We start from the raw sequence: 14,821 nt of genomic DNA, 5'->3' as shown, positions 1-14,821 counted from the left end.
CTGGTAATGGTGATAATTATGCCGCTGCAAATCAAATGCAAGTACCTCACAGCAGGCCTAAAATTAGTTGTGTGAAATACTGGTGAAGTCAACTGCTTTGGTCCATCTTCTCTCATTTACCAGTCAGTTTGGCATGGCATCAGGAAGGAAGTGAACATGAAGAACCAGCCTATTCTGGCTGCCAGACCTTCCTACCCTTACATCTGACTGAGAGTGTCTCCAATTGGACCGTGACTCACAAACTGGGGGTGGGATTGCAAGAATACTGTGGCCAGCAAAACTTCAAACTCATTTATTCTCATGAAACCTGCTTTTTCAAGGATGTACTGCTGTAAGTCGAAGATCTGTGGCCCACGTGGTCATAGGTCACTCTGATGGCCAGTTGTTCTGGCACTTTTTTTGAGATAATGCATTTTTTCTGCTCTAAAGAAGAAACTTTCATGAAGCTTGAAGATCCTTCATATCTTGAATATCTCCACCCCTCTATCAAATCAAGCTGGAAGTATGGATTGAAAATTATTATTAAGACAGACAAATAGGCAGCTCTGCCTCCTTCCCTGTTCCATCTTTCCCCCTAAGCACATGTTAATCAGCCACTTTTCATTAAGGAACCAGGATTAAAGATTAGAATGTCAAGGAGGGCAGTCCACCTCCAGGGGCTTTGTCCCTCCCTCAAGCTGGTGCATCCCCTTCAGTCTGGCTTTGAAGAGGCAGAATACATGATGTGTTGTAACCCAGTTTTCTCAGAGTAATTGCTCTGATTTTCCAAATCTTTGCTTTAAAAAACTCGGTAAATTTTTCAGCTGGTGCTTAAAAGTTTTTTCCTAGTAATCAGCACTGAGATAGCTGAACAAAAGTACAGTCAAGCCTGGAAGAAAAAGAAGGCATGAAGGCAGATTATAAAAGACCAGATATATTACCCTTCAAGTATAGAAAACTGCAGAAACTAAGAGGATATTTGCAGAAATCTCTCATTAGAGAGAGGACAGAGGAAGCATCGACAAGATTACAAACTGACCAGCATGTGATCGTTACATAATAGAGGAACCAAAGCTGTCCACCAGTGGAGACTATCACATCTGCAGCGGTGTAACACAAATGATGACAGTGATGAATCTCTTGACAGCAATGTCAGTCAGCGAGGCATGGAAAATGAGATTGCTTATAGAGATTTTTACAGTGACCAAAGTGCAGCAGAGGTGACACCCACCCAACCACAGCTCCACATCTTTCAGCAGCGGGCTCTCAATGGAAAGTTTCTCCTTAGGCCACTAGAACTGATGACACATGCTCCGTGTGAACAGAAGGCTTTGCAGCTCCACATGGGTAATGGGATGAAATGGAGGAGAGGCAGTAAAAAAAAATCCTGAGATGGTCTATTCTGTTATGGCAGCTTTTTGAAAACTGGAATATTTCTGTGTTCTTTGGTCTAACCTTTCTGTCAACAGATCCTCATTCTCCAAAAGACAGGATCCTTTAAAAAATATACTTGCCTGAAGGACAATGTTGGTTCCTGACAGACTGCTCTTGACTCAAAGCTGTCCATGAAAACACTGGTGTTTGGTTTTGGACCTTTTTGACATTGATCCAGTATAGCTTTCTGCTTTCCTAAGAAACTGTACTTCCCCAAAAGTTTGGGCTGTTCATTGTAAAACTTGAGAAGGAAAGAGAGTGAATCTACTGTCCTAGAAGGGTAAGGAACAAGCTCTGCGACGCAGCCGTCTGTATCTTCACAGAGCAGTGGGGAACACCAGGAACTGCTCCAAGGCTTCATTTTCAACTGCAGACATGCCTACAGGTCATAAATGTTATTCCTTATTTGCATCTCCAGTGAGCTTTATGAAGTTTTCATCCCTTATCCAGTGAGTGGGACCATCAACACTGATCAAACTCCAGTAGACTGGCACTGACCTGTTGGACCTGCCCTGGGGAAGCTGTAATGGGTGTATTGAGTCAATATTGCAGAGCAAAAAGGAGCATGGAGCAGGACATCTCAGGCTGGTGGACTATAAAGAGAAAGCCTAACTCAGAAACAAGAGCCTGGCACGTGGAGCTGAGCCAAGTCTTTGGGTCCTACCACTGCCCAGAGTGATCCTACTACCCCACATCCACCTGGTCAGCATGGACCACACTTGGAGAGTGGCACTGAGTGACATCTGGGTTGGATGTGGGGACTCGGTTTCCCTGCTGATGAGAAGAGTCATTCTGAGACTCACCCCTTCCCCAAAGAGCCATGACCATTCATTAGGCATTGTAAAATCAGAACACAAGTGCTGGCTGTGAGTAGCAGTCCATTAATAACCCTACTTATTGCAGACCAAATAATTCGCTTAGACACGCATCAGCAGCTCTTGAATGCATATGAGATAACTGTCTTATTACACAGAAATGAAATGTGTTTGTGAGGACAGCTCAGGTGTCACCTCAACCTCAATATTGGAAAGGAAAGGAATAAAAAGAAAAAAAAAGAAAACCCAGCCATTTCAATGTGTTGCTCAGCAACAGAATTTGCGGGGGAAACAATCTAGGAATGAAGGAATGAGCATTTCCAAGAGAACGGGTTATTTCAGGCAAGACATCAGGGACAAGCAAATGTCACACAGGCAGAGAACTTCTTTCCTCCTTTAATCAATAATTTAAACCAGACATTTTGGGTGAATAAGCATTCAAGTTAGATGATTGGAAAACGGCGATCCCAAACCTTTACGAAAAGTCACACTGCTGAAAAAATGTTTATTTGTTCATGTGAGGGAAACATTAGATTTACTATACACCGAATTAAAGATTGAGAATGTTCTTAGAAATGTCACGTGTGCACTTAAAGAGGGAGATGATGTAATGCCAACATTGCTATGTTATACAGCATCTCTACCAGAGCAATCTCGTATTAATTTTGTTGTTCTCCTTCCCACATGCCCTCCCCACCCTCCCTTCTCCTTTCTCTTCCAGGACAAGACGAGTGCTCTGAGTCTCAGCAATGTGGCGGGGGTTTTCTATATCCTCATCGGTGGGCTCGGACTAGCCATGCTGGTTGCCTTAATCGAGTTTTGTTACAAGTCCAGAAGTGAATCAAAGCGGATGAAGGTGGCAACCCATTCCCAGGCCTTTCACACCTCTCTGACACCACCCTGGCTCCAAAGCTGCCTTCAGAGACGGATGCAGCCCAGAACATGGGTGGAAGAAAAGACATAGGGATAATGAAGTGACCTTATCACTTGACTTGCTAGAAAGAAATAGGAACATGAGAGGAAGCTAAGAGAGGCTCAAATGAGCCCTAGCCATAACCCATGAGCTCATGCAAGATCAGACATAATACTCATTCAAAGTCCAGATATAGAGTGAAATCATAGCACGAACGCTAACAGGAACACATTGCCATTCCTTAAAGCAGGCTATGGCAATGTGTGTGCAGCGTGGATGAAGTGTGTTGGAGTTGGTGTGATACAGCCTTTACTGCAGTAAAAAAAGTCCCTCAACTCAAGCAGTTAACAGTAAGATAGAACTGAGGTAGTGTAGTAATGAATCAGATCCCGTTGTTCCCTCTGCTGGCATCCTGCTGGCACTATTTGCAGGTAGGCAGCAGTGACAGATGTTCAGAGCATTTGCCAGATTTCTAGCCTTGAACCCTAGCTGGACAACATTCTCCCAAATAGGTACCCTGGGTAGGTGAAGTGGGGTCTCCAAAGTCAGAATTATGGGTCTTCAGAGGGAGAAACTGTTCTGATGTCTCCTGAAATGTCTTTTTCTCTATTCTGTCATGGTCTAGCAGAAGAGTACTTCCTAAGGCACGGGAGTTTTGTTTCAGCCCTAATTCCCAGTGTGCCTAAATTTGTGTCCTGTCAAGAGGGATCAGATTTGAGAGCCTTGGGAACGCACGTTTAATGCAGCATCTGTGGAACAAGTACTTTTTGGCTCAGATGACTAGCAGAGGTGACCCTTTACATGGATACCATTGCACAGAAGGGTGCAGCAGGATCTGAGCTGTAACAGTAACACATCCAGTCCTTACTCTCCATGAGCAGGGAAGTCAGTAGCAGCAGGTTTCATAAAATTTAGAGAGATTTTCACTTCCCTGGGCACTGAAACTTACCCAGAATCAAAAAGAAAATAAGCAATCATTCCTTTGGGTTTCATGTCACCGTTTCTCAACATGCTTAACATTTTGTCAGCGATAAAAACATTTCTCATTCACTGAAAATGTGCAATAACTCTTTTTGACATTGAGATTCAGGAAATTCTACAGGCAGTGAGAGCACAGGGATAAGAAAAGGCGTAAAAAATGAAAATAGCCATAAATGCAAAGAAACCAAAAGAACTTTATCTCTTGGTTTAAGTATTCTAAGGAACTAGTTTCCTTAGATCTCGTAAAGCAAATGCTTTGGACAATATCTGGAACAGGAAGATGAGATTTAGTTTCCTGAACTAGGTTTGCCTTTCCTAGCTACCTCAGTTATCTCTGTAGACAAAAACAAAGGCACACATTCAGTTTCTTGCATGTGGAAAGTTAAACATATGCTTGTAGTGAGTCAGAGCCCATCATACTTAACAGTACAGGAGTAGTAATAGCATAGATATGAGAGAAAGTGCACGATACCTCTGAGCAGATCCGGTGTGATTGTTCTGATGTTGTAGAGTTTGAATAGTTTTTGCACATGGCACGTTTGCTTTATACTCCAAAATATTGCAGAAGCATTTAATTTTGAATGTAGAAGAGGTGTGAATTAACAGAGCAGGTGCAGAAGGCATATGCAGAAAGTGAGTGAATGAAAGCAGGGAAGGAGAGAACACTGATAGAAACACAACATTTTTTTGTATTGTAATGTCTCCAACATTGCTAAGGACAGGGGGAGACCCCCCCGTCTTTCCTAAAAAGGGTTTTTGTTTAATCCCACAGCAATCAATCAACGAAGCCATACGGACATCAACCCTTCCCAGACCAGCTGCAGCAGGAGGCAGTGGAGAAAACGGACGTGTGGTCAGCCACGATTTCCCCAAATCCATGCAGACGATCCCGTGCATGAGCCACAGCACTGGCATGTCCCTGGGAGCCACGGGATTATAATTGGCCTTTTGAACCATTGCCTGGGTGAGAGCAGGGACAGCCCAACTCCACCCCCTCCAGAGCCAAAAACAAACCCAACACCAACAAGACAAATGACGATGACAGAAGGGACAATTGGATGGATCTTCTCGAGGAAATCAAATCTATTTCCCTTTTTCTTTTGCAAGCAGATCCACCGGCAGGAGAACAGAAACAGGTCTGTACTGCAATAAGGAGAGCATAATGGGATCTATCAGACTCGTGAACCATCCCTGATCAAAGAACCACTGGAACACTAATGAGGACTATGCCATTTTGTTTTAACTTGGTTGTTAATAAGTCTTAGTGTGTGCAATATATACATTTTTTTCTTACTAATTCCTGTGGTGTCAGGGTAACATCAGTCCTTTCCCCTTTTCCTGCTCAGCCCTTTTAATCTGGTTTAGTTTGGGATGCAAACCATAACATCTGAGCTACTAACAGCAAAAAGAAATTCCAATGAATGACAAGTTGAACTCCCAGCAGGGCGTCAACGTTGACCCCTTTTGTCTATCGTGATTCTGTTGTGAATTTGGGGTGTGGAGTTATTGCAACAAGACAGACAGAGCTGTGAATGGCTCTCCCTGCAGCAGGGCTCGATGCAAGAAGAAATTGAAAAAGAATATGAGGCTGTCTTACAGGGGCAAAGATATGAGTGAGTTTGGAAACCCCAGGTAACCTGATGATAAAGTGACAATTCTCCCAGAGGTGGCAAGTGGCAGTTCAAGAGAAGGATCATGTGCCTGGAGAGGAGAGCATCATGCATGGCATATTAGAGCAGGTGGCTGGTCTAAGATCATGGTAGCTGCTGTTTATGGAAGAGAGAAGATAAATGCAGTATTCCCCTTACATGCCACTCTCCTGCCTAGGTTATTGGGGGCTAATAAGCAATTGTGAACCCTTTTTTCATTGCTTAGCTTCTGTGTATGCTCCCTTTTTGGTGGTCACATAAGGGAACCACCTTGAGCCGGGAATATCATCTCAAGACATCCAGTTCTAGATGGCTGCCTATTAACCAGTAAAACACACTAGAAGTCATGGGGCTGCGATGGGAATAACCCAGCCTTTTTGCTCTGAAATCCCTTTATGGCCATTTTTCTAATTAAAAGGGACATATTTTAGAGAGTTGGCCAGAATGGCTTTCTGTAAGGAAATGCTGAAGCAAACGTGAAGGAGATCCTATAAGAGCTTCATTCAAGCATCCATGACATATGATTGCATCAGAGCTGGTCAAACTTAACCTTCCTGTCAAGCTGTGGCCTGTTCTCTGGGTACGATGCCAAAAGTAGCAGATTCCCACTCGTGTATCCTTAGCGAGGGGAAAGCATCCCCAAGCCAGGAAAGCAGATTGCTGACACCAAACTCGGTATTGCAGAAACCCATACTGAGGGACAGGCAGTTGGGAGCCCAGCTACAGGAATCAAAGGGGCAAGGATGGCTTTCCAGAACCACACAAAAGATTCATCCTGTGAATCTTTGGCATGGACAAATGCTTCCCATCCTGGTGGGCCTGAGACGCTTCCCTAGAAGTGAAGAATCACCAGGATAGTATCTAGAGCAAGAGAAGATCTGCGGGGCGGGGACCACAGTGAATCCACTCAGCCGTGTCCCATCACCAATGGCACTTAAAGTTCAAAACTTCTCACAGGACTCAGCAAATATCTGCCCGGGGACTGAGCTGCTATCAGAGCATTCTGAACTGCTTTTTTCTCTCTCTCCTTTTTTTTTTTTTTTCTTCCTGTAACGTAGCAAGTGAGGAGCAGAAAAGGAAGAGATGCAAGTGAAGACCAAGTTATACAGGCAAATGACTCGCACAAGTTTGTGAGGAGGATCGGTCCATACAGCTGTCCATAGGGCTGGAAACTGCCTGAACACCAGTTTCCATTAGTGTACTCTGTAGAGCAATACGTTTACCACCTTTAACACCAGCCTGGTCCAAAGCATCTGTTCCATCTACCTGCTTGTCTTGCAATGCTTTGGACACCAGCAAGTCAAAGAGTCAAGGTCTGAAGCTCAGGCGCAGCATGTCTTGAGCCAGCATGTTTTCCTCTCTCTGCTGCTGGAAATCCTTGTGGTCTTCTTCACCTCTCATCGCCAGACATGAGTTCTGTCATCAGCTGCTCCAAACACCTCTACAAGTCACTTTGTGTTGATTAACACTGTTTTTAGTCCACTTTCCTTTCCTTAACTTTAACTTCAGTTTTATGTAAGCGCTAACATGGTCGAAGCAATCCTTCAAGCTAGCCTGCTTCCATGTCCACAGCTCTCGGAGTCATCTCCCATCTCAGCTCTTGCCACATCCCAGAGAAGGCTGCCAAGCCCTTCAGTGCTCTGTCCTCCTCCAAAGACATCGTCGCCATGGTGGCAGGTCACAGGGAGCCCAGCTGGGCACGCAGACATCAGTGGCATTGTGGGAAGCAGTGCGCCTGTGCCAGGACTGGCCGCCTGTGACATGAAGATGTGGGATGCGGTCTTCAAAGGCTTTTGATCAGTGATGGGGTTAAAAAAAAAAAAAAAAAAAAAAAAAAAGAGGAATAGGACAAAAGCGTGGAAAAATGTTAACTTGTAATATGTATTTTTACTACACTTTTCTTAAAAATAGAGTAACGGTAAAACTCTTAAAGACATTGACATTTTTTCTCAACAGGAATCCATATTTAACAGTTTTGGCTTTCATTAAATTTTGCTCTTTGGTACCTGGATCTTTTATTTACCAGCTATATTTGTTTTAACTCTTTTCATTTTATTTTCCTTTCTTTCTTTTTCTTTTGTCACTTCTGCAAAGGATTTTGCTTTAACAACCTGAACAGTGTTTTTATTTTCACATTCTCTTTTCAACACTTTTATTGGCAATTATTATTTACACAAGAGTGAAACTATCAGCTGGAATTTTAGCACCAAGGATCCATGATCCATTTTTCATACCTGTTCCATGCTGTTTTGTGCCAGTGCTGGATGTATGGAAGTAAAAATGATGTTATCCCTCAGGCAATATTACCCAACCTGAATCAAACAAAATTTCCTTGATTATTGCTGTGTCTGACTTGTGAACAGCAGCCAAATAAACTGCTTCAGGTTGAAATTGGGAATCTATCTAATATTTTCCCAAGAGTCAGGAAGCTAAACATTCACTGGGTTCGAAGTTAAATATTATACTTCTCGTTCAGAGTTTTATGAGGTTATTTTCTGAGGAGGGCGATTTCAGGATTTTAGCTTGTTTTTACAGAGGGAAGATCTAGTCAGCTGAGAGAGAATTCAGAACCAGCACTGGTCCAAAAATCCACGCCAGGATTGGTTTTCCTGGTTGCTGTCATGCTGTTTCAGAAGCTCAGACATTCAAGTTATTTCTCACTCAATTTTCATGCAATTAACCTGCTTAATTCCTCTTTCAAAAGTCTGCTGAAGTGGGAAAGAGAGTGGGATTTAAAGTATCATGGACAGCTGCCAATGCTAACTACTAACTAGTGCCAATGCTACACTAGTGCCACGCTCTGAGGTAGCCCTTGGTGTCACAAATGTGGAAGGATGTCCCTTCCCCATGGCATCATTCCTATGCGTTTGCTGGGGAAGCTGAGACACCCAAGCGCCTTCAGCCAGGCATCTCAGCTCACCCCGCAGGGCTGTGGTTATAGACTCGAGGTCTCCAACATTCCCAAGGGGGTTTCACCCACTGGTAAGTTTTAGGAGGAGAATCAGCAAGGGTCAGAATTCATGGAAGTGGGCTGTGAACCCTCAGGCTTCAAAGCACGAGAAACTCCAAATCAAGGGGCCTGAGAGAGAAGTTTTCCATGGGCAGACTACGCTGCATCAACCCATTTTGGTCTTCCACACTTGTTTGGACATCCAGTACTGTATGATGGGTTTGGACCTTATCTCAAAATGCTCTCCTCGCTCCTTCAGTGGTTTGCTCTTCATTCCCAGTGAAGTCCTCAGTGAGGTCGCAAACATGCACAAGAAGTTTTCCTTTATCTCTTGACAAAAGCAGGACAAAATTCCCTTTTGGCCAAAGCAAATATCCCTTATGAGAAAGTCTCCAGCAAAAATAAAACCATCTTCTACAGCTGATGAAGGAAAAAACACTGAATACTGAACAGATACATCACCCAACCCATCTTTTTGCTATGGGATCAGAAACTCAGCACCAGGGCACAAGGCTGGGATGATCCAAAAGGATTTGTCTCGACTTGTTTGTGCACGCATATACCTGTCAGCAAACAGCGAAAAACTCTCATGTCCAAACTCAGTGAAGGGATAAGGTAGGGGCACATACAACATTTGCTGTGATCCAGTGGTCACCATTAAACATCTTGATGCATGATTCTAACACATTGGTTTAGCACAGAGGCACATGTCAGCACAGGGGACCCATCACAGTGCGGTGTGGATATTCTTCTCCAACATGGCATGGAGATTGCTCGGAAGCAGCACCTTAGAAATAGTATGGCAGATGGGTTCAGGCCTTTTCTATTATCAAATGTACCAGATTTACTTCATATACCTTTCAGAGACTTGTGTGGCCTGTTCTTTGATGGCTGTTGTAGCTGCAGACATCTCTACAAACTCTATTTTCTCTGTGTTACCTATGGGCTCAGATCAATTTACCAAACATCACTGCTGGTTCTGTGGCTTGGCAGCCTGCTGCTGGTGCAAGCCTTCATGCCTGCATCTCTGTTAGCCACTTAATCAATTAACAGAAAAATAGTAATGTCACTGTGCCATTCATGGCAGCCCACCGATCTGCAGCAGAATAGGGCTTCTCAGGGTAAAATCCACATGCAGAACCTAGTTCAAAAGATGTTAGTGCCAAAGCTGCTTGGGCTCCAAGGAAACTGTTGGTTATGTTGCTCCAGCACTGCCCCTTTATCTCCATCCCCATCTCTCCTTCCTTTGTCCGTCAGTCCCACCCACAGTGCTGCAACATGCAGTAGGCTGTGATATATATGTACATGGTGGTGGTATCCTTATGGATAGCTCTGTAACACCACATAGCCAGCCCATGAACTCCTTGGAATGGGAAGAGAGATGTGAATCCAGCTCTGCCCAGGGTAGAAGTGATCCCACAGCCCATCACACCACCGGGCAGCAAGGAGACTTCAGTGGAGTGGTGCACACTTCAATGGCCCGGCTGCAAACAGAGTTGAGATAGGATGGCAGAAGGTAGCAGTGGCTGTAATAAGCACATTCCATACATACAAATACCATGTGAAACCTGGGTGAAAAAAGAAATGGCAATCCAAGATTAAGCTATGTAGCAGTCCTAATGCCAAGGGCCTCATCCTCAACAACAAAATTCTGGTAGAAAAGAAAGAGAAAGCTGAAAGAAAGAAAATACAATCTCCTACTAGCATAGGCAGGATGGATTTACAAGAGTCACAAAGGAATGGTGACCCCATTTCTCTGCAGGAATACATCTTCCAAGTCATGCAGAGAAGGGCAGAAGGACACAGAGGGGACTCCTCGCAACTTAGGGCATGCAGCACTGCATCCATCTCCGTCCTGTGCAGAAAACAAGTCAAGGTGGTGCACACCTCTCCCAGGGAGTCATCACTGCCCCGAGTGCCCCCATCTCAGGGCGTCCTCTGCACTGGGCTGGTACTGAGGGAGCTCCAAGCCATGGGCAAAGGGAGAGCTGCCCCCAGAGCAGGGAAAGGCAGCAATTCTCACCCCGACAGGGGATACTGAGAAGTTTAATTAGCCAATGTTTGCACTAATTAGGTAGTACACACACATATGCATACTCATATATTAAGAGAAGCTTTTGATGGCCCAAATTAGCTGTCAAGGTACCTCTTCATTCCTAAGGATCAATATTGTATAATGTAACAGCACAGAGTGTGTTCATTACTCTGCAGTGCTGGTTTAACATGCTGTCTGGATCCTTTTGGCAGCATTTCCTCCTCTGTTTGAGCTGGCATCAGAATTAATGGCATGTCGTGTTCTATAAGTCCTGACTTTTTAGATGAAAGGTGCACGGTGTTGTTCGCATCAGTATTACAGCGTAATAAATCAATGCTTTCCTGTTGGAAGGATTTCAGACAATTTCACAACTTGCTCTCAGGAACTCAAAAGATGACCTATCTGCCAATGGGCCAATGGAAAAAAAATCACAATAATAATAATAACATTTGCAGTATGCTGTGAGTAGGGCTCTGGAGCCAAATATCAATCCCAAAGCTCCACCAGGCCCTGTTGCACAAGGTAATGCATAGCTCAAGGAAACAATTTCTCACCACCAAGAAGTTGTGGGGCAGGGACGAAGCCTGATCTCATCCACCAAAAAGGAGCCGAGACAAAAGCAGAGTGCCAGGGCTTCCAGTCTGCAGAAAAACAACAGGGAAGGGGAACAGGAGCAAAGGCAGAGCATGCCAGGGCAGGGAAGCAGCAGCCACTGCTGGGCACTTATTTAATGTCATCTTTACAAAGTAAACCATAAATTCCTCTGATCCCAGGAGCTCACGTGAAAGACGGGGAGAGGCTGAAGTTGAAAGAGAAGCCGTTTTGCTGCCTCAGATTAGCTCAAACTGTGTGACAAGCTTTCCCCACTTCAAAACCAATGCTGTTAGCTTCGAAATCTGCATTATTAATATTTCAATGTGAGTCCCATCAGGAGCTGCCGAAAGAGCTCTCCTGGACTCGTGACAGCTTGTCGTGTTTGATTCTAATCATATATGAATGCATGAGTTAAGAAGACATCATTAAAAGTACATTAAGTTTAATTATGCTAGCAGCCACAGACAGTGCGAGCATTGGCTTAATGCAGGATGCATAATTACATCAGAGCAAATCCATGGGATTCGTATTTGTTAAAGAAAATGCTGCTGGTCTGGTTGTGTCACTACAATGAGATCCAGTTAAGGGAATGGCTTTGGGGGCTGCTCCCACCCACCCCTCCGCAGTACCTCTGCACACTGCTGAGCCCTGGTGCAACTCATTGCACACCGCACTTCATAAGAGTATCACAAAGCCCCAGGGGGAGATGGAGAGGTGCTGTCAGGCTGAGGAACCAGCCCAGGTCTCTGCAGGGGGCTGGCAGGGCCGGGCAGCTCATAGACATGGGAGTGCCAAGCGGATGGATGGAGTCACAACCTGGTGCAGGGGGGGATGGAAACAGACACTCCCAGCATGGCTGCTGCCCTTCTTTGGGTTCTGAACACTGTTGGCTGCAGAGTGGGTTCAGGCAATTTGCAAACAACAAAACAATATAAACAAAACACCCAAAGAGCTTCAGCTCCTCCTAGGGCTGGTGCAGCTCTCTCTGCTTACACAGCAGGCAGCAGCAGGACGGTGTCAGTAGCACCGGGCTGTGGCATGGGGGAGGTGGCACATCCCCACACCCAGCAGCACGACCTTACAGCCCACCCGCTGCTTTTCTCTGCAAAGCCAATAGCTGAGCCCCCCACTACTCACCCCATCAGTGCTGGGAGTGCAGGGACCCTACTGGAGACATTTGCTCCTAAGGCTCCATTGAGCCCTCTAACATCTGCCCCGGTGCTGACCACAGCTGCTGGTAATGCACAGTGGCCCTTTGCTGCCACCCCTCCCTGGGGTCAGAGCTGCCACTGGGAAGCTGTAGCGTGGAGGCACAGCACAGTAGGGCAGAAGGGCAGGAGAAAAACATAACAGAGCAAAAAAAACTAGATGGAGCGAAAGTCCCTAGCAGCCAAGGCCGACTGCAAATGGACTGCAATTACTGGGTAGAAAATAACAGATTTCTAGGAAGATTTCCAAATAAAGTGCCCCTGAACTTAGTTTGGAGGATATCTTTGTTTCTGTTTAGCTTGTTTCTTTCTTTGTTTGTTTTTCCCTTTTTTGAGAGAGAGAGGCAGAAAATCCCCACCACTCAGCCTACTTTATCCATGCCCATTTCCATCCTGGCTAACTCCATCCCATCCTCCCCTGCTCATGCAGGTGGGGGTGGCATCACACGGGTGGGACTGTGCCATGGGACAGGAGGGGACAGCACCATCCTGCACATAGGGGCTGGAGGACCCCTGGGTCTTAGTTGCCATAAAGGTGGTTTCCACGCTCTCTGCTTTTCAGGGGTTTTAACTGACAAAAGTGGTCATCAGCATTTCTAATTTCAATCTAATAAACATGGGGAAATTCCGGCTACGGGCTGTTGTGATTTTATTTCCCATTATAGTGAGCTGAACTGCAGCTGTATGCCAATGGCCAGCATAGCCCTGGCTCAGCTGAAAGGTGGAAAGAGACGAGGCATGGATGCAATGAAACTTTCCTCCTCCAAAGAAACAGTTGGTTTTAAAGCGAATGGACACACTCATTTCTGTGAAGCTGGGGGAAGGAATACATGGGTATCAAGAGAGGTTTTAAAGCAATCCAACATCATAAGGTTCTTTAGAGAAGGCATTGATCTTTCTCAATGGGCAGCAATTGATACGTTCAAAGTGAGCTTTGTGTGCGTGCATGTTTGTCCCCACACAGGTGAGCACAGTCTGTTATCTGAAAAGAAAGCATCAAAAAAACAATCCAAGCTGAACACAAAGAGCAGCTCTTTGGGGAAGAGAAGAGTCAGGACCTTTGTATCCCCAATGGCAGCTCCCTTCGGTGTGTAAGCCCTACGGTAAGATAAAAAGAACAGTCCAGGTGCAATTAATTGTGCTTTCAGAGGCAAACAGCCAATCTGTCAGGGCTGTGCCCACTGAGGGCTCATGGGGGATTATAAATTAACCCCTCTGTGGCTAGTTTGTTGTAGGTTCACTCTGGGAGCAGGTGGGTGGCTGCTGTGGTGCTGGGAGCCTCAGGTCATCACTTTGCAGGGACTCATGGTGCTTTGCAACCCTATCAGCCATCCAGCAGAATTCAGCAAGCTGTCCTGAAATCTCCATCTGTGCTGCAGCGTGCTTTGGTGAGATCCCAACACAGCAAACCTTTTGTGAATGGACTTTGTGAGGATGTGAGTCGGTGCCAGGTGAGAGGAAGGGGACAGCCTGTGGTCTGATGCTGTAAGGCAAGAGGTGGGATGTAAAGGCACTCAATGGCCTTTAGTGCCTCAGGAAGGAGGAGAAACTTTCCCTAAGTTCCCAGGCTCTGGGGTTTGCTGGGTAATTCCATCAGCAACAGAAGTTCCTCAGCTGTTGACAGAGAGCTGAGGCTGCTGTGTGTAAATAATGGGCTGCTGATCAGAAAGGTCAAAAGGTAACCTTGCAAACTGCAGAATAACGTGCCTGGGGCTTCACAGAAAAGTGGTGCAATGGTGGAAGCATAACTTCTGGTAACCATACTGTGTCGGGTAGCGCTGCGTGCCAGGAAGAGCAAATCTCATTGTGTCTGGGCCAGGAGGAATAGCCGTGCTCATGCCAACAGTCTGCAAATGGGAGAAACAGCACTGAGTGCTTTCCCAGAGCCAGACAGTGACAGGCTGCTGTGATCTGCTTTGTTTGGCTGTTTTTTCTCCTGAAGATGCCCATGTTTCCAAGGGAGGGAGGTGCAGTAGGTTTAATGGGAATGAGCTTCGTGAAAACATTTGATTTTTGTGGGGGAGCTCATTAGCTAAAATGAAGACTATAACAGAAAAGTTGTCAATGTGAGACATCTAAGGAGAAGATAATGAGTTGTGCTGCAAAGCAAAACTGGGTGGAAGAAAAAGGTACATACAGTTTCAGCAGAGAATTTTATCTTGTAATCTCTGTTAAAGCCGATGAAAAATGGAGAGACTTCAAATCCATGGGAAGGAACAGAATGCTGTCATACCAAAAAGATCCTGTATGACGCTGGCCAGGC

At 45.3% G+C, this 14,821-nt stretch overlaps 1 protein-coding gene and 1 long non-coding RNA gene across 5 annotated transcripts in view; one reads left to right on the top strand and one right to left on the bottom strand.

The window, feature by feature from the left end:
• GRIA1 (glutamate ionotropic receptor AMPA type subunit 1) overlaps window positions 1-7,782 on the top strand; it is a 109,912-nt gene extending 102,130 nt beyond the window's left edge. For 2 of the 4 annotated variants that reach the window (XM_015293755.4, NM_001001774.2), the window contains exons 15-16: window positions 2,950-3,084; window positions 4,874-7,782. In XM_015293755.4, the coding sequence (XP_015149241.1) occupies window positions 2,950-3,084; window positions 4,874-5,062 (324 nt within the window). In that variant the 3' untranslated portion in view covers window positions 5,063-7,782. Of the gene's footprint in view, window positions 1-2,949; window positions 3,085-4,873 lie in introns of those variants that run through there. The other 2 variants (XR_003077528.3, XR_003077527.3) reach the window with 2 other exon arrangements.
• Window positions 7,783-9,113: 1,331 nt separating this feature from the next.
• LOC124417177 lies at window positions 9,114-12,599 on the bottom strand. Its single transcript, XR_006931398.1, has 3 exons — window positions 12,488-12,599; window positions 11,311-11,397; window positions 9,114-10,289 (listed from the first exon to the last, which is right to left on the bottom strand). It is a non-coding gene; the product is annotated as an uncharacterized LOC124417177 (long non-coding RNA).
• Between the last annotated feature and the right edge of the window lie 2,222 nt (window positions 12,600-14,821).

Source organism: Gallus gallus, chromosome 13 (genome assembly GCF_016699485.2).
Source record: "Gallus gallus isolate bGalGal1 chromosome 13, bGalGal1.mat.broiler.GRCg7b, whole genome shotgun sequence".
In the NCBI taxonomy this organism is placed as follows: domain Eukaryota; kingdom Metazoa; phylum Chordata; class Aves; order Galliformes; family Phasianidae; genus Gallus; species Gallus gallus.
This window is presented reverse-complemented; position numbering and strand designations above follow the sequence as displayed.